This window comes from Arvicola amphibius, chromosome 5 (assembly GCF_903992535.2).
Source record: "Arvicola amphibius chromosome 5, mArvAmp1.2, whole genome shotgun sequence".
NCBI classification, from domain to species: domain Eukaryota; kingdom Metazoa; phylum Chordata; class Mammalia; order Rodentia; family Cricetidae; genus Arvicola; species Arvicola amphibius.
The window spans coordinates 133,814,545-133,839,552 of record NC_052051.1 but is presented as its reverse complement, the minus strand read 5'-3'; the positions used below and the strand labels follow the sequence as shown (position 1 = coordinate 133,839,552).

The 25,008-nt window shown below is 38.8% G+C and overlaps 1 protein-coding gene across 1 annotated transcript in view; it reads right to left on the bottom strand.

The window, feature by feature from the left end:
• Positions 1-25,008, bottom strand: part of Adamts19 (ADAM metallopeptidase with thrombospondin type 1 motif 19) — a 171,913-nt gene that overhangs the window by 26,600 nt on the left and 120,305 nt on the right. The window contains 4 exon segments of the mRNA XM_038331546.1: positions 8,052-8,205; positions 12,050-12,207; positions 19,705-19,785; positions 24,219-24,339. Coding sequence (XP_038187474.1) covers positions 8,052-8,205; positions 12,050-12,207; positions 19,705-19,785; positions 24,219-24,339 — 514 coding nt within the window.

The window sequence follows — 25,008 nt, the reverse complement described above, 5'->3', positions numbered from 1 at the left end:
CAAAGTATACCTCTGTAGGCTTAAGAGCTTTTCCTTCAAAGATAAATGGTACTTCCTATGTTACAAAGTGATGGAGGTAGGATAAGGTAAGAAGATGCTGATTCAAGAGTTATTTTAGGGATCTGGCCATCTTCTAGCATTAAGTAGTCAAACGTGTTGTGTCTAGAACATTCTGAGACTATTTTCCATTATGAGAACTCTCAAAAGCACAGACACAGGTACATGTATAGATTTCATTGCTACTGTGTTTATTACCAGCTCTGTAGTGAGCTTCACAGAGCATACTCTTTGGAGTGTACCTTATAGCTTCATCCTTAGCACTTCTGACAAAAGCCCTAATAATTCTAGAAATGACTGTCATTTTTCTTTGATAAAAACTGTGAACTTATTATGTTAAAAACTCTTTTACAGTAAAAACTATTTGTATTTATTTTTCTTAAAGACACACTACTCTGTTGATAATATTAGCATCAACTTTAAAGTCTAGTAAATGTGTTCTAATTTCTTTTTCACAACATAAGTATTATATATAGTATCCAATTAAGAAATTTAATAATGTATTGAATTTATTGTTTAATGTTATCAGCAAAAAATGTTAAAGACAGAGGGTCATCTTGATTGGGGGTTCACTGAATGATAAAATTGTCAATTGCAAATAAAAGGAATAAATTACTGGAACAAAAATATATGACAAATCTGGTTCATGAATAATAGTTGATACTAAAAACTAAAGTTGTAAAGAGCTTAAGATAATATAAAGATACTTTTGTTATACCAAGTAAAATAGAAAAAAAAAACACATCTTACTATTAAAAAAATACTGAAAATGGCAATTATATTTTAGTAAATTTTCTTTGACTAGTAAAATATATATTGGAACCCATACACAATAGTAACTTCAAAACTGAAAAATCAAGACAATATTCCTAAAACATAACTTTCTGTCAAACACATTCTTAAATATTTAAAAATCACAAGCATCTGAATGCCGAGAGCTCACCTCCAGTTTGGAGCTTAAGGCGGGGTCCTTATGACCTGGAGTCAGCTACAAAGAGCAGCAGCTGTGAGCTGTGTGTGCTAAGATGGCAGGGGACTGCTGGGAGAATGTGGGGGTATTCTGCCTCTTACCCTCTTTTCACCCCTTCCTCCTTGACTTTTTATTTTCCTCATACTATATATTTTCAGGATACAAAAGCATATTGATAACACTTCTTGCTTTTTTTTTTTCCAAAAAGAACCTTCTTATGTCCATTCAAAACTTTCTTCCTTCAACCTGCCCACTGTAGTAAAGTGTGAGGGACCGTGGCTACTGCTGCCCCACACACAACCTTCAAGCACTACAGGATGGCACATCTTTTTAATGCCACCGTTGTGTTTGTCACTCAAAATCGGTCTTTGATAGAAAAGAGAACTTTGTAAAGAACTGACTTCCTAAAATAAATATAATCCATTCTTTCAAATATGTTAGCTCTTTCAGAACCCTGAAACAAATATCTACTTCACAGGTACATTGTAAGCTGTTTGGAAATAATAGGACTTGGGCTGAGAGATGGTTCAGTGTCTTAGAGCACCGTTATTCTTGCAGAGGACCCGGGGTTTGACTCCCAGTGCCCACATGATAGCTCACAAACATCTGTAATTCAAGTTCCAGGAAATCTGATGCCCTCTTCTGGCCTCTGTGGCATCCACGAGGTGCCCAAACAGATGTGCAGGTAAAATACCCACACACATAAAATTAAAACAAACAAATCTAAAAATAATTTCAGAGAAGATCTGCAGAAGAACAGACCCTGTAAGAACCGCATCTAGAAGGACATTTTAAAAAAACAGTTAGGGGTTATCTAATCGCGTATAGTTAAACACTTTTCAGAATCCAAAGAAATCCTGAATGATCAATAGGAGACTCTATTTTAAGTCAGAAAAAGCTATATGTAGACTCTGAGCTACCTTTGAAAGCAATATGATAAGGAGAAAAAAACCCTTCAACTTAGGTGTCCCAGACTCTAATTCTGATTACCCAGACATGGGCATGTGACATAGAGACATAATTATTCTCTACGCATTCCAATTTCTTACACTAGAAATTAAGTAACCTTGAAGAATAGGTCATGCTATTCTTGGAAACTCAGAGGCTCTATCATGAATCTCTACTGCTTGACGTTGAGAAATCAACAAAATATTGCCTAAGACCCACAGACAAGACTGCTAACTGGAATCAATTTCCTTTTCAAACTGAGGAACTATACATTGTGTGCATTTGACTAACACTGATGTAACACAGAGCAAACAAAATGAATATATATATATTAGAGTGGGCAAATCCTTTCCTGTCTGGATTTCAGCATAAACAGGTTTTAATGACTGATTTCCCAGCTATGACATGAATTACCTGTTCCTTTATTTCGCTATTTCATAGCCTACCATCACCACTGGATCCACCGACTGCGGGCATGACTGAATCCCAAGTGATATTAAAGACAATTTTCAAATGCACATTTTCATTTGGGGATATTTACTTCTATTGGTGCTTATAAATATTAAATAAATTTTTTAAGTATATTAATATATATTCTGCTTGCATCCAAGAGATATATAAACATATCTATGTTTATATAGATATAGATACAGATAGATAAACCTATAATGTTTGTATATCTATGTTTATCTATCTGTATATCTATCTGTCTATCTGTCTGTCTTGTCTATGTCTGTTGGATGGAAATAGAATACCTTAATAGAGATGGCCCTGTGAACAAGAGATAAGCAGAGGAATGCAGACTTGCAAGTTTTGGTGTAGTTGAGACTAGGAGAATGCAGGAGCCGAAGGCGTGGAGATAATGGGGCCCAGCAAGAAAGAAAATATCCTTGTGGCAATGGTGACTGGTGAGAAGTTCCAATTCAAGCAGTGAGTTGAAATGTGTTTGTTGGAGTTCACCTTGAGAGACAATTGTATTATGTAAAATTCCCCTTGGCTGCCCTGTGTTGTTTTTGTTATGAAGGCCCCAGAGGGCAAGGGCATGGAGGGCCCATGTGTCCCTTGCTCTCTGTGCCTTTGGATGCTCCCTGAGCCTCTATGCCCCCTTAACACACTGTTTCATGCTCTGAACATTTTCTTGTTTATAAACAATACTTGTGGATCTAGATGATATGGGCTTTGGCTTTGCAGTCCTCAACAAGGTGCTCTTCATGTTTTATTTCCCGAATCCCTCACTCTTTATATAGTCAAATGACAGTATCTGGGACACTCTCCTTCATTGCTTCTCCCAGATTATTGTGTTGTTTTTGACACTGCTTCTAAAAAAAATCTAAAATCATAATATCTTAATGATTTTCCCAGTACCATCTTCTCAGTTTTTAGTCCTATTTTCTTTCCGACAATCTTGATTTTTCCCTTTTATGAAATAATAATTCCTTTTATAATAATAATAATAACTTACTCCTGTCTGTAAGTTCCATAACCTTTTTGCTATTTTTTTTATCATCTTTTATGTTCCCATCCTGTTAGTGCACGGAATCTGACAATTTCTAAAATCCAAACAGGTCCTATAACCCCTCAACCCTACCACCTCTTCAAAGTCCTTTAAGTCCATGCACCTTTAATTCCCACTTCATACAACTGTTTGAACTCAACACATACAGTCTCAGGCCATCACTTACTCCTTTCTTGTTTTTGATAATTCCCGTTTTTGCTCCATAAGAGTATTTGCAAACCATACACAGCCAGAAGGTACTGCACACTCACAGGGATTGAAGTCACGATAAATTCATGACCTGGAATTCAACTGGACCATTAGTGCTACTACAGACCAAAATACACGTTCCTATTAAGATGCAGATGAAAGGGCCAGCCTCTCCCTGGGGCACTGGCCAGATGTTAAGCATCACGAAAGCACTAATAAACTCTGTTAAAATCACTCTGTGTCAATGATAATTTAAATTCCTATTGTAAGTGACCCCTTTGATGCTCATGTTTCTGTCAATAAACAAAGACATGGGTGGATAGGGCAATTTGAGTCCCTAAATGAAAGCTGATCACACTCCTTCCCATCTTTGAGTAAAAGTTTGAGCACTCAGTCATCCAGACTACCCTTATGCCAGCACAGATACTTTGAACATACCATAAAAACCTTAAAGAAACACAGGACCTTAACTGTTCCGCCTTCCTGAAATGTGAAACCCAACCAGGGCTGTTTTAAACACTTTATACTGACTTTTTGATATCTCCAGGCTTAGTGAGCTCTAGGTCACCCTAAGCCATGTCTCTATGTTAGAAGAGCATACTTTCCCTACCGGCTTGGTGGAAGGACTGTCGTTACTGACAAAAGGACAGTTTCATGATTGGAGCCAAAAGAAATCTTCCTTTGCAGCAGGGTCTGCTGTGACTGAGGAAAACAGCAACTATCTGCATAGAGAATTCAGTACCCCTTGTGAGCTGGCTAAGAAACACCCTCCAAGGAGGTTGCCTGTGGCATTGCAAGATTAGTCCTAATAGAAAGATTCTCTTGAGTAGTCAGTTCTTGCCTACTTTTAATGGAAAAGGTTAAAAAAGACCCAGCAATGGCAGAGAAGCGGCTAACAGTCCAAGCTGCAAAAGCAACAGACTGTCCAGATGTGGTAACAGCTGCAACTGTCAGCCAATAGCAGCAGCAATAGCAGCAACAGGGAAGGATATGGAGTAGTTGTCTCTTACATGGCAGCTAATGACAGCAGCTCTAAAAGAAGCAGTTGAACAGTTTGAGAGAACAGTCACAGCAGGAACAAGAGAGACAACAGCAATCGAGGGGATGCAGAAAGGCTGGATGGTAGAAGGCTGTAGAAGCCAGAGAAGAGAAACTTCAATTCCTGGCCACTAGAAGAGTTCCGGGGAACTGCTAAGTCTTTAGGACAAAATGTCTAACAGTCCTGGCTAACATGCTATAACAGTGACCACTGGCCATGAATGAGGGGGACTTACTAGTTGTATCGATTATTTTCTGTTTTGTAATAAGACATTATGACTAAGATAACTTAAAGATGAGTTTATTTTGGGCTTACAGTGTCAGAGGGTTAGAGTCCCTGATGGTGGGGTAGAGGTAGCAGGCAGTAGGTGGCTGGAGCAGCAACTGAGAGCTCACATCCTAGGGCAACCAGGATGCAGAAGGAACTAACTGGGAATGTATGTAGATTTAAGACCTCAAAGTTGTCCCCAGTGATATTTCCTCAGCATGAACAGGGGACCCTGTATTCAAATGCCTGGGCCTTATGGGTGACATCTCCTTCAAGCCACCATACTAAAGGAGTAAAAAGTACCACCATAGAGGCCTGCACGAGAACACCTACTGTTGCTGTCCCTACCTCCTGCCAGCCACCAACTGCTGATAGAAGCTGAGAGCTATGAAATATGGCCACAAGTAGCCATTGAAGAACTCCTTGCTGGCATGTGGTTTGTAATCTGACCTAAAGACTCCCACTCGGTCAATATGTAACAATTCCATTCTTCCTGTCTTTCTCTAAGTGGTCACTTCACATGTCCCTTGTCTCCCTCACTCCCAGCAAAGTGGCCTTTGTGGAGAGAATGGACACAACTGGAAATGAATTATTGTATGTTTCTCAAGCTGCTCATTAGCCTGTGTCTAGGGATAGGCTGTCCATGGTTTTGCAAAGCCAACTAAATTCCTCATTTCCTTCTTGCCCCGTGCCATCCAGATATTGTTCCAGCAATTTCTCACTCTCTTCTAGTCTGATGCTCTCCTCTTGAAAACGCCCATGGACAAAGGATGATGTACAATGTGTCTTATTGGAACCAACAACAAAAGGGGAACCCTCTGACTTTTACCCCCTACAGCTACTGCCACATTTGCTTCTCTCTTCTTCCAGCAACACTGACTGAGTTAGAGTTCCTGTTCTTATTTTTCTTTTCCCCTTTGCATATGGTGGCTTTTGCATGTTTATACATAACTGTAATATATTTTGGTCATATTCACTATATTGTTTCCCCTCTTGCTCTCATCAGACCCCTTCCACTTCCTAACTCAGTCTCCCTTCTACTTTTGTGGCTTTTGTGCGTGTGACCCAGTGAATTTTATTAGGGTTACCCAGAAGAGCACGGATAAGGCTTCTTTTACAGAAGTGCACTTGCCTTCCCAGTGGCTGTACCACTAAAGCAATGCCTCTCCTTCCCCAGTAACCATCCACTGCCTATGGGTTCTAAGGTAAGGATGGGGACCTCGGGGGCCCCTTCCCTTTCCATGACAGAACACTGATGGGCCCCTTTTGCTATTTTGCTATGAAATCATTCTACTTGGTCTTTTGAGATAAATATCGTATTAGAATGGATTTTACAGCACTAGCACTGACCTCTTTGTTTTACGTCTAATAAAAACGCATCTTTTTATTAGACGCTAATCAGTTCTGCATGTACTTGGCTACTTAGTAGGTTTTGGCCTTTGATTGTTCTGTTCTTGTTGTAGCATTTCTCTCACTTGCCATACAGACAGCACCGTGGCTCGCGTATTCCTTCCCTACCATTGCTTGCCACTTGTTTTAATCAGCATTGCCTTTTCTTCTCATCTCTCCAAACTCTCAGTGGTAGAACACCCCAAATGTCAATCTTCTAACAGCTTCCTCTTTGTCTTCAGTCACACTTTTGGGTGACTCTTATGAATAACTTAAAATTCCCTCTCTAACATCAGGCTTACATCCCCAACTGCACACTTGACATCACATTAGACCAGCATGCATCTCTTACTTCTGTTGAAGCCCTTGATCCTGACTAACCCTGACATTTCAGGCTTTCCTTTGTAAGTAGTAATGATAACATCCATTTGGAAAAACCATTCCGGTCACCGCGACTCTCGCCGCTTCACATCTAGCTCAACAGCAGGATTCATGAGTTCTCCTCCTCTCCTGCTGCCAAGTGGCCTGATTAGCCTGTTTCTGCAATTGCTGGAGTGCTGCATCTACCCTTTTGCTCTGTTTCACTGGAGGAACAGAAAAGTAGTTTTACACCCGAAAACACAGTCACTCCATTGGAACACCTTCTTTGTACCCCCTATCATTCACAGAAGGAGGGGTAGCAGGAAGCACCTAGCAATCGTCTGCACATCTGGTCTACCCTTGCTTCCCTTTACCCCGTGTTCTGCTCCACATTACAGCTTCAGTCTGTGCTCCCCCTAGAGTATGACTCAGCATGGCTTCTGTGGAGGACTTTTCTGAAAATCTAGTTTATGGTGCACTGGCTCCCTCTCCCTTTCCCCTCCCCTGCTTATTGTTCTCATTGCCTTTTTTTTTAGTTCTCAGGATATTTTCATGCAATATTTCTTTTATTATTCAGGATACTTTTATCTATCCTGTTTTCTGTTTGCTTCATTTGGATTTGATGTGTGTGTGTGTTTCCATATAAAGATAAAAATTGTCTTTCAAGAGCTGTTATAAATTGTATTGTAATTTTTATGGGGATTATATTGGCTTTGTATCTGGCTTTTTGGTAATATGACCATATTTACTGTATTAATCCTATCAATCCATGAGCACAGGAAATTGTTCCATATTCTGATATCTTCTTCAATTTCTCCACAGTATTTTAAAGTTTTTTTTTTTTATCATGTAAGTCTTTTATTGCTTGGTTAGAGTTACCCCAAGATATTTTATATTTGCTGAGTCTTTTGTGAAAGGTGTTGTTTCTCTGATTTCTTCAAGGTATCCTGCTACTTAGCTGAAAGTGTTTATCAAATGCTAATTGTAATAGAATGTACTTCATGGCCTGAATGGTGTGTCTGGAACCTGGTATGCTGTAAACAAACACATTACTCTCTCCATCATAAACATAACAACCATCTCACTGAATGAAATGGAACAAGGGTGAGGAGCCTTTTCAGTTTAAGTAAGATTCTTTTTCCATGAAAGAGTTCAGATGTTCAGCTGGTACACACATTGTAATGAACCTAGTTTGCAAACCTTTACGTATTCTTGAACTGTAAATTAGAGATTGTAGATCTATTGTAACTATCAGCCGTTAGTCAGAAAACAACTGTGGGATGTCTTGAAAGGATAGAAGTTTTAAAATTCTTCACCTCCTCCACATGTGGCATTGCAATCCTCCCAGCCTGCGTGTGTCCACATGAAGAGAGGTTCTGGCTCCTTGGAGCTCTGGTTATCTGGAAGTGGGTCTGATGGAACTGTATATTCATAGTGAAGACCATAATTCTGATCCTGAAATAGGAGTACCTGTGACACACAGAGTGATTAAGGAATATAATTTAAACCAGAGCACATTCAACGACAGAATCTACAAGTATATTGATACTTAAGAATCTGAGTTGCACAATGAAAACAACAGACATTACTTTTTAAATGTCATATTTTTTTCCAAGATGGAGAGTCACTTGTGAGCTAGATATGTCACGATGAATGAGGCCAGAAATACCTGATCATTTTCTTTGGATTTAGCAGACCATTTTCCAAAGCATGATATATGTATATGATGATATTTTGGTATGTATGTGTGTTCTATGGGCAGAGACATGTGCTGCATCTGATGTCAAGATATAAAATAAATTGTGGATTTTCCACCCTTATGAAGAGATGGAAAGGCAGTCAATATGAGGTGTGTTGTCCGTTTTATGCCAACTTGACAAAGCTAGGGTCATTCGAGGAGAGAGCCCCTCAAATGAGAAAATATTCTAAATTGTAAAAAAAAAAAATTATGGATGTGGGAGGGCCCAGCCTACTGGGAGTGGTAGCACCCTGGTAGGTGTTCCTTGGTTGTGTAGAAAAGCAGGTTGAGAAGGTTAGGCAACATTCCTCCAGGGCCTCTACTTCATTTCCTATCTCCACGTTCCACCCCTTCAGTTCCTGCCCTGGCTCCCCTCAGGGACAGAGTGTGACCTGAGCGTTGTAAGCTGAATTAAATTCTTTCCTGTACATGTTAGTTTGGGTCGTGATGTTTTACGGCAGCAGTGAAGCCCTATGGCAGCAGCAGGGCTCTATCTAAGATACAGGGTAAAGATGGAAACTAGAGATCACTATTAATAGTGGCAATGAATCACTGGAAGGGTGATATTTTTGTTCTATAGATATTTGCAACTTTGGCAAAGTGTATATTTAAATGGATTTCAAATAAATATTAGAATAGTAAGCACAGTTACACAAAAGAGTTTAGTAAACTGTAATGGGTCAATGGGCATGACTTTGAGTCTAGACTGTGCTGAGCCACACTTAGGGGTTATGCGATTTTGGTTTTCAGTGGTATCCAATGTCAAGGTCAGAATGGGATCATCTTGAATTTTATACAGAAATAATATATATACATATATATATATATATAAAACATAGATACATATATAACACATATGTGTCTATGCACATATTTTAAGTAAACGAAAATGAATGGACCTCTATATTCTCTACAAAATTTAATGAAGTATGTTAAATGTTAACCATATGAAATACGTCATGTCTGTGAGCTTGACAATCTGTGCAAACAGTTGCTACATTCATTTCTACACATAACTTTAAAGTATGTGTGCTTAGGGAGGCACATTGGATATTTACTTATTGTCTAGAATAGTTATAATTACAAATGATTCAGAGTTAATACAACTTGAAAAGACACATAAATGAGCCCATTTCAACTGAATTTTCCTCACTTTCAGATTTTGTTCAACAATTTGAAAGAAGTGTTACAATCTATTTGATATGTGGATTGTGCAGTTAGTATGTTGGCTTTATGAACATTATCTCAATGATACAATTAATAGCTTTTTTAAGTTTTCAAATCTGAAACCTACTGGGTACCAAGTTAGATTATATCACAGTACTGATTTTGGCTTAAATAGTTCATCCTATATTGCCAATTATAAATTACTTTCAACCTACTAAGGAGTGAATTTTGCATTTTTATTGTGATGATAATACTATCGTGTAATTTTAAATTTGGCAAAATGACCATACTAATAACAGCTACTTGCGATCCTACTTAATTACATGAAAACAATCCTGTTTTCCCACGAGCTACCTTTTCAGTGCTAGAACTTCAAACTGTATCAAATATCTAATGTCACTTAAAATTGATAAATTGGCGACAGAACCACAAGCTCTTTTCTAAACCATCCCACGTAGGCAGAATCCTTTGCCAAAAGAAAAGTGTCAGCATGTTACAGTCAAGGACACTCATTGAGGCAACGGCCACACAAGACATCGCCTTTCAAGTCAAGGGCGAGTTTTCAATCTGCAATAGTCAGTAAAGAGAACTATCTCAGAGATACAGTTCTCTTTGCATCACCAAATACATTCAGGTCCCACACATACCTTATTTTGGACCTGGGTCACTGAGCTCACTACGTTCTGTGATTCCAGGAAAAGTTTTGGCAATTACTAGTCAGATGAAGGGCTCTGCTGCAAGGAAAGTCTCTGATTCTGGGGTCTGACATGTGCTGTTTTCAGACTTTAAGCAAAGGCTCGTTACATGACTCAGCCTTGTATTGTTCTTAAGTAGGTTCAAGCTCATCTATTTGATTATAGAATGCCGGTAAACATGGTAGTGCTTTCCAGTGCCAAATCATTAAAAATGTTTGCTATTGATGTCTTTTCACACCAATCAGTTGGAGAAGATGCTAAGCATTTTCTCTGGACGGCAGAGGGCAGAGAGGATCTTCTCATTGAAATTGTGAAGTGGGATGTAAAGGAACCGTGAGGAGAGGCAGGAAGGGACTGTTCGAAGACCATATGCGGTTATGAGCCAAGACTTCCACAGAAGAACAGAACTGAACACAAATTTCTTAGTGAGAATGGAATCATGTGGACAACGCTGCACATGGTCTTTAACCTACTCACATAGGGCGACTGTGTGCACTAAACGTTCTGAACAAATGCAAAGCTCTTGGTCAGCTTCCTATCCATAGTGTCCGAGGGATAGTATTATCAATACTGGTCAGAAAGCACCCACTGCTCACTTTGTCACTGTTAAAGCAAATGGACTGCACTTTATATAAAGCCTGGAAATTTGAATCCTAGTTTCTGGACCAGCAAAGGTGATGTCGGGGAGGAGCTGTGAGAAATGTGTGGATCTCACATTCTGACCTAAACCAAGTGCATCAGAATGTATATTTAAAAAGAGCCCCAGACAAGAGGCCCATCCAAATAAGATAAGCAGTGAATTACAGTGTGACTTGAATCTCGGGATCCTAGAAGAAGCAATAGAGATGTCTACAGCTAAGGAAAGACCAGTTCAACTGGAGTGAAGAGGTTAAATAAGGTGACACGTCCCAGTACAAGCAAGTGAATCAATGTGTCAGAGTGGCTTCTGTGCACGGGTGTACAGGAGGCATTGAGTCTTTGGATTTTAGATTTCTTACTGAAAACTCACTCTATCTGTACAGTCACTATTCTGAATAATTAACCATCAGCTCAGTGCCTTGAGCAAAAGCCCAGGAACATCCCAGCAACCCGGACACAACCCCACTGCTCAAGTCCTTTCCCTTCCAATTCTCTTAATGCACATTTAGTCTTTTGCTACATGGTGAAGAACATTGCAGTTCCAACGTCCGAAAATGTGCAGTGTTCATAATTTAGAGTAATCCATTAACCGGGTGAGAAACACAGAATGGAGACTGAGTTTGCCAAATCCCTCCTCTCAAAACAATGTGTTATCAAAGATGCCTTCTACAGACACAGATGAGACCCATTAAGTAGATATTACTTGCTTTGTCTTGATAAAGACACATTCTGGTTAGTAACTGAATGCTTTTAGGGAGAAAAGAGTTCCATATTCTTTGGTGGTGATAGATTTCAATTGTGAGTTTTTCAACTCCCTAGAACATCTTGCTCCACTTCAAGTAATTACTAATTTTAGATACCATATTTTAAAGTTCCTGCAAATATCTTATCTCTTAAACAATTTAAAATGCTGATCTGACAATTCTGATTTTAAGAACAAATAGGAGGGAGAGGGAGAAAGAGGGAGAAAAGACAGAGGGATGGAGGGAGGGGAAAAGGAGAGGGAGAGAAGATCAACAATTTCTTCGCCATGAGAAGCTGATTTTGCAACACTACCCCAATTTCTTCCTCTTACCAGGAGATGTAAAGGTGTGGTTGTAGGACCTTTGGCAGAGATCTTCTCCCACAGGCCTCGTCTTATGTAATGAACTGTAGTTCCAGCTAAGTTGAATGCTCCAGAATGTTCTATCTTCCAGTCACTGTTTATCGACTGTTTGCCAGCATCTCGAAGAGCTTTAAGAAGATGAAACACAAGATGAGCGTGAACAATGCTACTGATGAGCGTGCTCTTGACACTGTTCTCTTGCAAGCATTTCAATGTACCTTCCACTCCGATACAAATCCTAAGTCGTTGCCCTGTGGCTACTGAAGTCAAAAGAGTTTTCAGTCATCTGTTGTGTCTTCCCCAGAAGTTGTTCTGCTGCTTCTACTCCCGCCAATACCAGCAATAAGCTCCTGAAAGTACTGAACTTTACTGCATCAATCTTCTCTAGAAAATAGCTTCATTTTTTTTTTTCTACAAGATAGGGCTTCTCTGCAGTTTTGAAATCTGTCCTGAACTAGCTCTTGTAGACAAGGCTGGCCTCGAACTCAGAGAGATCCGCCTGCCTCTGCCTCCCGAGTGCTGGGATTAAAGGCATGCGCCACCACCACCTGGCTTTACAAAATAATCCTTATTATAAAATATCTTAAAGGAAAGTTAAAAAAAAGCATACATAATCTTATGTTATGAGATCAATGTTCAATTGTTTATCCTTACTTGAAAGTGGAATATACTGATAGAAACATCTCAGAACATTGCCAATGTCCATTAAAACCAACAAGTGGACATACCGCAGACAATGTTAAAATTTTGGGGGAAAAAAGGAAAATTACTAATGGATTTGGTTATAAGATTTAGCATTTGTTAATACTTTTGTAAATTATATTAAATATTTTGAGAAATATTTTTGTCTAATGTTGCACCATGGATCATTATTTTCCCACTTCCATGCTTTTATTTCAGGTTACAATGATCAGTTTATGGTTCCTGAAAATCTCTAATAAAAAAGCTTTAAAATGCCCATTGGGATTTATACACTATGATATTCAGACTCTGTTCATGTCTTGGCTTTCAGCATTTCCTAGAAAATGGCATACACATGTACATGCGAATCCAGCCAACTTATTGGCTTAAGAGTCTCTTCATTCAGAACCAGGAGTTCATGCAAATCATGTTTCTTGACTTTTTCTGTTTACTTCATTAACTTAATATATTTTTGAAAATCTTGCTTCTGACAATCAGTGGAACTGCTCTGCTTCTCACTAGACAATGTATGAAGAAACAGTCTTCAAACTTCCAGTGTCTGGGGGTGGAGAACAAAGCTGGGCTAATCTCTATGATTGCTTAGCAGTCTTCTTGAAGACATTGAACAGACCCCTCACTGTGAGGTTGACCTTATGCGGGGCATAGACTGGGAAAGTTTCATGGAGAGGGGGAGGCACAAAGAATAGAGTTCACACTGGCTAAGATAGCTAGCATCTGTTTTATGGAGCATTGGAGAAGAGTGAATTACAAAAAACAAAAAACAAAACAAAAAAAAAACGCTCCTAAAGCATTCACAGGGGACCTTTGACCTTATAGCTGAATATTCAGCTTCAAACAAATAGGGTGTGACTCTCCAAAGCTGGGGAAAGAACAACCGCCAAGAACCTAAGGACTTTTAAACTTTTCAGTTCAAATAGGTATGGAGAAAAATGCAAATTCTAGGCAATTTCAAGGTGTGTTGCTTTTGAACATAAAGAACCTAAAAAAGCAGGTGGTCAAATAAATAAATAATAAACAGTAAAGATTTAACAGACTTCACATTAAAGCAACCTGAGACAATTATAACAAAGCTTTAAAACAGTCTCATCATATGCAGCTGGTCCAGAAGTAAATTAACTCTTTAGGAAAATGAAGTTTAGACTTGGTAATAAAGAAAACTAACATAGCCACTCATTCATGCTAGGTTAATTATGTTCACCACCCAGTTAAAAACTTGCTGGGGATATGGACACCACAAAATTGACTTTGAATAATTAGGGAGGCATTAGGAATAAAACGAGATGAAAAAACCTTAAGAGATAGTGGTACTAGTGAGTTAAGCCTTTAAATATGCACACACATTTATAAGAAGTTATGTAATATTGGAGAGCAATGGGAGCTGGAAAATATTCAAATCAAATGTATTAGAATATGAAAACATACCAAATACTGAGCTTAATAAACAGGCTTAAAAACATCCTAGACCATAAGACTTCCATAGGAAAGAACTATAGCTCAGGAAACAGAGACCTGATGAACACAAACAGCACGGTGCACATGTGGGAACCACTCCGTGGATGATCCCCGAGTGACTGGAATTTTTAAAAAGGGAACAAGGACACATAAAGTATTTGAAAGTAGAGTGCTTAGAAGTATTTTAGTTTTCTTAAAATAAAACCTCCAAATACATAGGTCTTAAAAAGTACAAGGAACTCATGGGAGAAAATACAGACACAGAGACACACATACATACACACAAAGCCACACAGGTAACATGGTGGTTGGGAGAGAATAGTTTAGAGTGACCGGAAAGAAGAAAACTTGTTACTCGTGAGCATTTTAAAAATTGCATAAAACGTGGCTCTCACTCCTCAACAATGAAGCTTCATTTTGCAGCAGGATGGAAACAATCACAGAAATCCCAAGTGGTCAAAATACAGAGCACTGACTGCTGGATACCCAACACCAGCTGATGCATCTACAATCTAATACCTAAACACCACGTTCAGGGAACATCACGGAGGAAGGGGAGGGAAGATAATAAAGCCCAGAGGAACAGGATGTCTGTTTCTGTGAGACTGTGTTCTCTACATACGACAAGACAGCTTGAACTCTCAACCGCATGGTGGTGTAAATAAAACCTTCAGAATGACTACACTGGTTGAAATCTTGCAAAAGTCCACCTCTAGATGGAGTGCTACAGGCAAATAATGTCTGCTGAGAGTCTCCAGGGACAAACCCCTATTGCTTCTCCAGCCTTAAATACAAATACATACAAGACTCAGCAGACTGCACACATGCACGCACACACACACACACACACACACACACACAAATATAATCTTCTGGCCTCCACATGCATGTGCACAATTTGATGGAACTGCACATATATGTGCATGTACCACTAATACACACACACACAAATATAATCTTCTGGCCTCCACATGCATGTGCACAATTGGACGTAACTGCACATATATGTGCATATACCACTAATACACACACACACACACACAAATATAATCTTCTGGCCTCCACATGCATGTGCACAATTGGACGTAACTGCACATATATGTGCATATACCACTAATACACACACACACACACAAATATAATCTTCTGGCCTCCACATGCATGTGCACAATTTGATGTAACTGCACATATATGTGCATGTACCACTAATACACACACACACACACACACACACACATTAAACTCTTAAATGATAAATAAAAGTTATTAAGGTTATATGACAATCTGAAATATATAATAAAGCATCAAAATGCATAAACTAACAACTGATTTAATTGAGAGAAAAATTCCATACATTTTGATATCTCTTTATTCCTCTTTCTCTAGTGGATCAGTCAAGAGGGATGTCTGTAAACTTGTAGAGAACTTGAATTACACTGACCGTGAAGACTGAAGCTGGAAATTTCAGAATAACTCCTTTAGGTCAAAGGTGATAAACCAAGTCTCAATTTACACCTGACTGGATATATTCTTTTATCCTAAGACTTAACCCTGGAAATACTTAACAGAAAACGTACATAAATAGCTCAAAGTAACTGTACATTAAGTCTATTCAAACATAACTCCTAGATCTGAGCAGAAACCACAAAGGTGCTATGGTAACAACTTAACCTGAGGGTGCACAGATAAAGCTTTTGTAGCTCTCCAGTGTTACAGGGGGAAAGAAGGGAGCTAAAGCTGCTCTTCGGTTTCTATCTGTGGTAGGGGAGCAATTAAAATTCAAAACCAATGGAAGGAAACGACAGAGGAGTGAATCAAACAGAAATAAATTAACAGTGGAGCAACCAGTGACACAAAGAGTTGGTTATTGAGAAAGTAAATAACTGAAAACACTTAAACTGATCAAGAAAACCAGACATAAGGTGACAGGGGTAGAAATGAGCCCGAACACTGTCCTGGGAGATGGTGCAATGAGAAAATACCAGAAACAGCTCTAAGCTTTAAAGAAAACCAGACCACAAATCACAATCCCAGAGAACCTAGACAATGAGGACCCTAAGAGAGTACATACATGGATCTAATCTACATGGGAAGTAGAAACAGACATGATCTCCTGAGTAAATTGGGAGCATGGGGACCTTGAGAGAGGGTTGAAGGGGAGGGGGTAGGAAGGGAGGGGAGCAGAGAAAAATGTAGAACTCAATAACAGTCAATAAAAAGAAAAAAAAAAGAAACAGCTCTAAGCCAACTATTTTGAGAAAGCAAATGAAACAGATTATTCCCTGTGGAAAACAATTACCAAACCAGTTCCAAAGATCAAAGAATATATGAAATTATGAATTCCCATTTGTAATATCTATGTGGGGAGTTCAAAACAAAACATGGCATATATAAAAGAATAATAGAGATTAAAGGCCTTTCAAAAATAAGACATCAATTTGTTTAATCATCAAAATAAAATAAAATAAAATTTGTTACTAATTTTAGACAAAATAGCTTAGGCAAAAAAGGGAATACAGGGTTCTTCAAATATACTTAAAATGCTATTTGCCATATATAGGTAATAGTTATAAATGTGTTACTGTTTTATACTAACTAATAATACTTATTTGATTTTATATATACTCAAAAAATTACATTTTTATATATTCTGAGAATAAGGGCCTTTTGAAGCCAAGTGTAATTATTTTCTCTCAGATCATGGCTTTTCTCCTTACTTTTTAAATTGTTTCCTAAAATGATAAATAAAGCTATTATATTATTATTATTATTAATGAAATTCTGTTTATACATTCTGTGTGTGACACACTTGTATACCAACTCTATACACGCTTACTCAAGGTGGTGTTTGGTTCACAGTGTCTCTTTTCTTTCTGGTTCCTAGGCTATTTTAAATATTCTATTTGTTGAGTCACTCAAGTCTTCTGAGGGCTGGTTTGAAGGGGGATTGCTTCTAGAAATTGCTTCCCATAGCTCATGTCAGTGATATTGATACCGCATTAAGAAAAATAGTCCTGAGTCTTGTGGCTTCGCAGTTGGATGAAGTGGGTGCAACATACTTGCGGCTTTGCTTTTTGCAAATTCTCAGGAAAGTTGATTTTCCATGAGCACCTTAGACTAATATTAATGTAGACACTTCCTCTTTCCTTTCTCTGCTCATGTACATTCCTGCCCCTCCATCACACAAAACTTGGAATCCTTTGAAGTCCCACTTGAAGTGGAAACCTCCTGTGAGAGTTATTCTGCAGCATCCCTTGCTTTGTTTTCTGTTAACAGCAGCACCCTGGCTCTTAGTCTGACTTCTGTTACTTGATGAAGGTTTCAGGTGACACTTCAGGGAGCTCAGCATTTGGCTTTCTGTCTTCACTGTAGTTTTGGCCTTTTAGGACCTCTTCATTTCCCTCTTTTTTTTTCCAGTTTATTTATTTTTTATTAAAAATTGCCATCTCCTCCCCTCCTCCTCCCCCTTCCCTCCCCTCCCCTCCACCCACACCCCCACTCCCTCCCTCTTGAGGCCAAACAGCCATCAGGGTTCTCTACACTATGTTGAGTCCAAGGTCCTCCCAACTCCCCCCAGGTCCAGGAAGGTGAGCAACCGAACTGACAAGGCTCACACAGAGCCCGTCCATGTCGTAGAGACCAAGCCCATCGCCATTGTCTTTGGCTCCTCGGTCAGCCTCCACCATCAGCCACCCTCAGAGAGTCCGATTTGGTCGCATGTTCCATCAGTCCCATTCCAAGTGGACTTGGTGGTCTCCCATTAGTTCTGTCCTGCCGTCTCAGTGGGTGAACGCGTCCCTCATGGTTCTGACTTTCTTTCTCATGATCTCTCTCCATCCGCTCCTGCTCAGACATGGTGCAGGCTGACACTCGTCCTTTCCAAGTTCCCATGTTGAAACCCGACTCCACAGTGTGATGGGATTAGGAAGTGGGGTCACTGGGAGGTAATTAGAATTGGCTGAGGTCATCAGGGTATAGTCCTTATAAATGAGATTAGTGTCCTTGTAAGAGCCCTAAGACACCTTGCTTCCTCTTTCCCGGCCACATAAGGACATAGAACCCAGTAATTTCCAGCTCATAAAAGGGCCTCATCAGAACCCAACCATACTGGTCTCCTGAGCTCATATTTCCAACCTTAAGAGCAGTGAGAAGCAAGTTGTATTGATTAAAACTCACTCAGGCTGTGGCTCTTTGTTATAGCACCTTAAAGTAATTAAACTAAGAGGTAAATAATAAAAGGGAGGGTTGCTTTGTCTTTTACTCATTTCAAATTATTTTTAAACTATGTTAGCCTTAGTGCCCTGTGTGTGAAATTGCACAGAGTAAGTTGAATTCGGTGCCTTTTGTGAGATTTTGTTTTTGGAAGTCATAAGCGACAATGATTTTATAAATAAAAGCATATGGTTTATTCATTTTAAGCTAACTGGTCAATCATTAACAAAAGAACACTATAATCTTCAGAGAAGCCATTAGTAGGTGAGCATAATGTGAAGAAAGAATAACTATTGGGAATTTATTGTTCCGTTGAGAATAATAAGGACATCACGTGTCTCAAGCAAAAAGTTCCAAAGTATTTTTAAAGATAATTTACATTTGTTTGGCCCCCCCTGTCTGACCTGACTTTATTCTATTTGATTCCACTATCTGTGAGGCTTCCTCTGTTCTATTAAAAAGTAATCAACTGACCTAATTAAAACATGGACAATGCAAACGGGACTTATTTTTTGTTTTCTTTTTTAGTGTGTGTGAAAATTAGACTTGTTTTTTTTTAATCCTCTTTGTGTGTATGTGTGGGTGGGAGGTTACAAAGCAAAGGGGGTGGACCTTGAAGAAATGGGCGTGACTGGGGTGCATGCTGCAAAATTTCCAAGTAATCAATAAAAATTTATAATAAGAATATATAAAAATACCCAACCTAGCCTTTTCTGTAAGCAATGCTTAAATTTTTAAAGGCATTTTTTTTTTCTAGAGAAGAGTTTTCCTGGTGTGAAGCAAGACAGAAAAATCTCAGCAAACTGTGTATGGCTTATTTTGAGTGACAAGATTTCCTATTTCTAAAATAATCATTACACAAAAATACTTGTGCAGTCATACATGAAAAAATATGCATTTGCACATACACACATGTATACATATGAAATAAATGTGTTAATGGGTTGTATCATATATGCATATATTTGGAAAAAAACATAGCGAAGTCATTTAATGAGCCTTTGTTTTAGGATCTTGTTTTGTTTTTATTTTTTATTTTTTGTATCATGAGTTAACATTTGGAAGTACTTTACACTCTCAACAGAAAACCAAATTGCTTTGGCTCCTCGACTGCCTTGGAGAAAGGGAAACACTTGCTTAATATGAGAAGAGACACTTTCTGGGAAGTTCATGTGTGAACCTAAAAACAGACCAACTGTGTCCCAACTGGGGAGCTGGGGTCCCACTAAGCTCCTGTGTGAGTCTGTAGCACCTGTTACCTAAGTAGCTATGTGCCGGCTTTTCCTCCACAACTTTGATTCTTCTCGCTCCAGCAGGGATCACCAGCACTTCCACATAACCTGTAAGAGTCAGTACAACATGCAGTGAATCTAGGCTCTTATGAAAACCCTTCGGATTGACTCGCCCCTGCCCACCTTTGGTTTTAGTTACTGCTACCATGGTCCAAAGGCTGTGGAGGGAAAATGCCTCATTATAAAGTTGCTGTGATTTCAGGAGAAGATTCTTGGAAAGACTGAGCACAGCACTCGACTGAGAAGGCAAGAAGGTAATTGTTCTACATGAAGTTCCATGAGGAAAGGAAGAAACCCAATGGCATAACCTCTCCAGAGACACAGCAGGACAAAGCAAAATCACCCCAGTGAATTTTGCCCTGGGAACTCTTCAAGCTAGAAAAATGAGAGAAAGTAAAACACTGGAGATGATACAATTGGCCTGGACCATTCCCTGAAGCAACTGAGCACAGGAAGAGAGAACAAGATGTCCTGGAAGATGAACAAAAGATTAGACAGTGGAGCTGGGGAGAAGTAAGTGAGCTGTAGGTCCATAGCAAGAGGGCTGCTGTCACCTCTGCAGGTGTCACAAAGATCAACAAAAGGCACAATTGAGTGATCTCAGAAAATATTTTCCAGCCATGGTTATGGAGGTGGTCGTTGAAAGAAAGTAAGCCAAGACTGGGTAAAATGAGAGACTATGCAGGAAAAGGAGGAATTGAGCTCCACTTTGTGAAGAATAGGGATAAAGAAGCCTAGTTTGGGCTTAATAATTTTTCTAAAATTAACATTCTTTTTAAACATTCTGTGCAAATTCATGTATCTAACTAAAATCTGACTTGCACATTTAAAAGAAAAAAATTATTTTGAAGTTTTCTCCTGTATATAAATTATTATACTTCTTAAAAAAATAATTAATCAGCATTAATATAAAGTAATGTGTAGTCCATTTGGTGGCAAGGATAAAATAAAGGCATGTGGGGTGTGTGTGTGTGTGTGTGTGTGTGTACATGCTCCTACATGCATAGGTCAAAGGTTGACCTCAAGTATCTTCCTCAATCATTCTTTACCTTATTGTTTTGAGATGAGTTCATTCATTAAGCCTGGAGCTCACTGGTCCAGGAAGACTGACTGGCTGGCCATCAAGCCCCAGGGATGCCCTGTCTCCAAATACTCAAGGTCCTGCTTGGATTTTTTTTTTTCCTTTTCTTTTCTTTTTCCTACAGATTAAGGGTTTGAACTCCGGTCCTCATGCTGAGCAGTTTACCAACTAAGACATCTCCCCAGTTCCTGGGCATGTGACTTTTTACAATCAAGACTTTGATCCAAGACACTGTTTATCTAATTTCTCACTGAATTGCCCATTTTCAGTAGCATCCAATTACTTGCTGCAGTTCCAACCGGAAAGCACTGGCATTACGTCACACAGACAAAATAGCAATGACAATAGACTCAAAGTTAGTGGGTATTTTGGCATAAAAATAAGGTAAGTTGTACAGTTAAGGTAGGAGTTAAATAAATTAAAAAATTAAGTTGAAATATAACATGAAACATTCTGGCTAGCTCTCTGTTCAATAATATAAACTAGAGTTTTAAAGTCACTGCCTGTTTTTGAACACAAATTGCTTAGCAATTCACTGCTATTCTTTTTAGAAGTATGTGTATACGACTCACATTTGAAAACTCTGGCATCATCCAGAGCAAAGAAACCACCATACAAGTCAAGGGCACTTTCTCCAAAAAGATAAGTGTTCAAATTGTCTTAGGGGAATGAGTATAGGAAGAAAAGGGATTTCTTTTTTTGTTAATACAGAAGAGTGTGAGGTAAGTGGTAGTATTAGTAGCTCTTGGATAATTTAAATCTGATGGAAAGAAAAGATGGAGACAGCTCAATCTATTATGGAAAGTTTCACTAAGTATCCAAGGGAATAAACAAATCACTTTGGATCTGCTAAACTCGGTGAGGGACTTCATAGAATCTGGTTTGGAAGCGTTTCATGCAGAAGCAACGTGTGATTAACTGAGATGCATTCATGAAGGGCTTGACTGGAGATGAAGGATAAACATCAGGAATGGTCAAGGCTGAGAAAGGAAGATGGTACAATGGAAAAAAAAATTCTGAAGTTGAAGATTGACTGAAAGTCATCTCTTTTTTTCTCAATCAACTGAAAATAATTGATCGGAAACAAATAACAGACAAATGGGATAATGTGGTTGTCTTTTATGCAAGGAAATCAAGAGAGCAGGATCTAGTTTGGTGAGAATTTGCTCAGTTCAACAACAACATAAATTTCTAGGTAATGCAATGCTTCAATATTTATAATGCTTCAATATCAATTAAAACTAAATTAACTAAACAGATAGCAATCGATTGCTTGTGATGATGGGGGTTAGATCCCCATTTGCAAAAGTTTGTGTTCCTGTAAGAAACAGTCAGCTAAGTAACTGTTAGAAACTTATTCCTTAATTCAGAAAAGGAAGAAAGGTACTTGGGACGTGACCCTGGGAAACAGACAAGGTCATCAAGCAGGGGTATTCCTAACAGTTTAGGTCTCAGCGGTTTATATAACAGGTTTTAATATGGCACTGACACAAAAAGGGTATGAGAGCAAATAATAGAAAAAAAAATCTATCTGCATAACGGCAGTCAGAATGAAAGGTGACACAGAACTTTCAGTGGTATTTCTGGGGGGAAACTGAAGCATTATTACCACCAAATAAAGAGCTCCAAGCTCAGTGTGCGTTGGCATTCCCCAGAGCATGGGCCACATGTATACCAACTGTGTCAATGTTCTTTAAGAACAGAGTGTGTGCTATGTCCTTGGCCTTTCAGATCATGGCTGTACTTCTGTATCATAAAACCTTCTCTAGTCACAACTGTGGGAAGGGTTGGCAGGTTATTCATTAACATTTTTTAGCTGAAGGGTTGAGACTCTGTTTCAGCTAAGTGTATCTTGTCTCTCCTAAATGGGTGCTAGAAGATTCCATTGCTTATTTTATTCTGTTAGGGCAAAGCAAAACAAACAGCCACAATTAACCTCACAGAGGTTCAACTGACTTGCCTTCCAAAATGACTCACTCACTTGGAAAGACTCCAGTTTTCTTTGATTGTCCAACATAAGTTGATTGTTCTTCACAATATAGCTACTTTATATTTTATCATCAGAATTTATTTTTAACTAGAGAACTTAAGCTAAAGTTTAATGCAAGCACACAAATGGTGGTGGTGAAAATAATCACAAATAGAGGCTGGAGGGATGATTCAGAACTTAAAAGCACTTGCTTGCTCTTTCAAAGGATCCAAGCCTGGATCCCAGCACCCTTTCACACCTTCCAACTGCCTGTAACTCTCCAGCTTCAGGCAGTCAAACACCCTCTTCTGGCCTCTGTTGACATCCTCACACACATAACATATGCAGAAAGTTACACTAAGATTCATACATATACCTAAAGAAATAATAAAAGGCATCTTTTAAAATGAAAATTGTCATTAATGATGGCCCAATTGATAACATGTCCAGGAAAAAAGCTGATGAAGCCCAGAAAATATGTGCTTTACCCAGAAAGCTTGAGAAGTTGATATGTAGTGATGTATGTGTGTCTATTCATACGTGTATTACATGAGTGTGTATCTATGTGTTTATACATATATATGTGTGTTTATATACATATATATATATATATGAATCTTGTGTATATGTGTGTGTGTGTGTATGTATGTATACAATACTTGGGGGCTATGATAATTCAATGGAGATACTGTCACTTTCTATGGTGAGGAACTTTAACCCACTCTCGAAAGAACCTTTATATCCATTCCACCCTCTTATCTCCTGTTTACAGAAAAGAAAGAAGACAGTCCGGAGGGTCGAGAGTAGGTAGAGAGATAGGAGGAGGAGAAGAAGTGGAAACTGAGATTGGTATGTAAAATAAAAAAGAAGGTTTGTTTCCTTTTTTAAAAAATAAAATAAATTATAAAAAAGAAGACAGTAGGGGCTCTTACTATAATGTATTTGTTATTTCCCCATGTCTGTACACCCAATTCTGATTTGCACCACATTATACTATTGTTTCAAATTTCAACTTTCAAAAATATTCCCCGTAAAATTTAGTAATAGCATTATCAACAAGAGAAAGGAAAGCTGAAAGCCTGCATACTAATATTCTCAATGGTTGCTTTAAGCTGTTGCAGATCGCAATTTTTGTTAGACATGCTTTTCATTGTTTAATAAGCATTCTAGAAGCCTGGTAACATAAGCTGATGCAAATTAGATTACTCTCTTCCTGCTCTGACTTCCAGAATTCACAACACATGACTTCATGTTTTCATTATTGAGAAAAAAAGCGCGTTCAAGTTTCTGGCTCATACCATACATATTGTATGTCATCACAAAAATCACTGAAAATGTCTTCAGCAGAATGAAAACTGCGATTTCTAAATCAAATTTAATCTAATTTTTTCCACAAAACACTACAGTTTATTAATATGAAAAAACAGTTACCTGCCCCTCTGGTGTGATTAAAGTCGCCTTTAATGACTTTGCATGATTTTCCATTGCCGTTGCATACGCCACAATGATCTTCCCTGGCAAGAGACCCCAGTAAACCATCACAACCAGCTTTCTGCAAGAAAAGAAGGGCATATATCAAAAGTTGAAGTATTCTCCTGGGCCTGCAGCCTTGGCTATAAAGGGCCACACGCACTTCTGTGCACTGCCCCCAGGTAGCAGACTCCACAACACTGCCTGAGGCCCTGGGGTCCTATGGATCTCCCTCAGATAGTTACCCTCCACCCTGCCACTTTTACAGCACCGGGGGAGCAGTCATGACTTCCATACTGCTTCTACAGGTATCTCCCCACCCCCTGACACACACACACACACACACACACACACACACACACACACTCACACACCCCTAGCCCCTGCTACCTGTGAACCACCAGTTGAAACCTGTGACTGTGAGCCTTCTTCACATTTCTGGGAATCCTCAGTGAGCACCTGATGATTCCATGTAAGGTTGGTTCCTGTACTCATAAGTTACACCAACTATAGCTAGCCTAGAACCACATCTGATACTCCAGATGCACACCAACTCTGAGTGGACCAAAGACTGAAAATGAAGTATCAACCAGTCAGTCTAAACTGTGACAAATCTGAATCACAGCAAACTGAGATTTAAATGTCCACTCTACCAATGTTGGAAGGGATATCCATAACAAAATATGTTATCAATGATGTAACTCAGATACCTGGGTCCCATAACAAAATCACAAAAGCAAACACCCAAGAA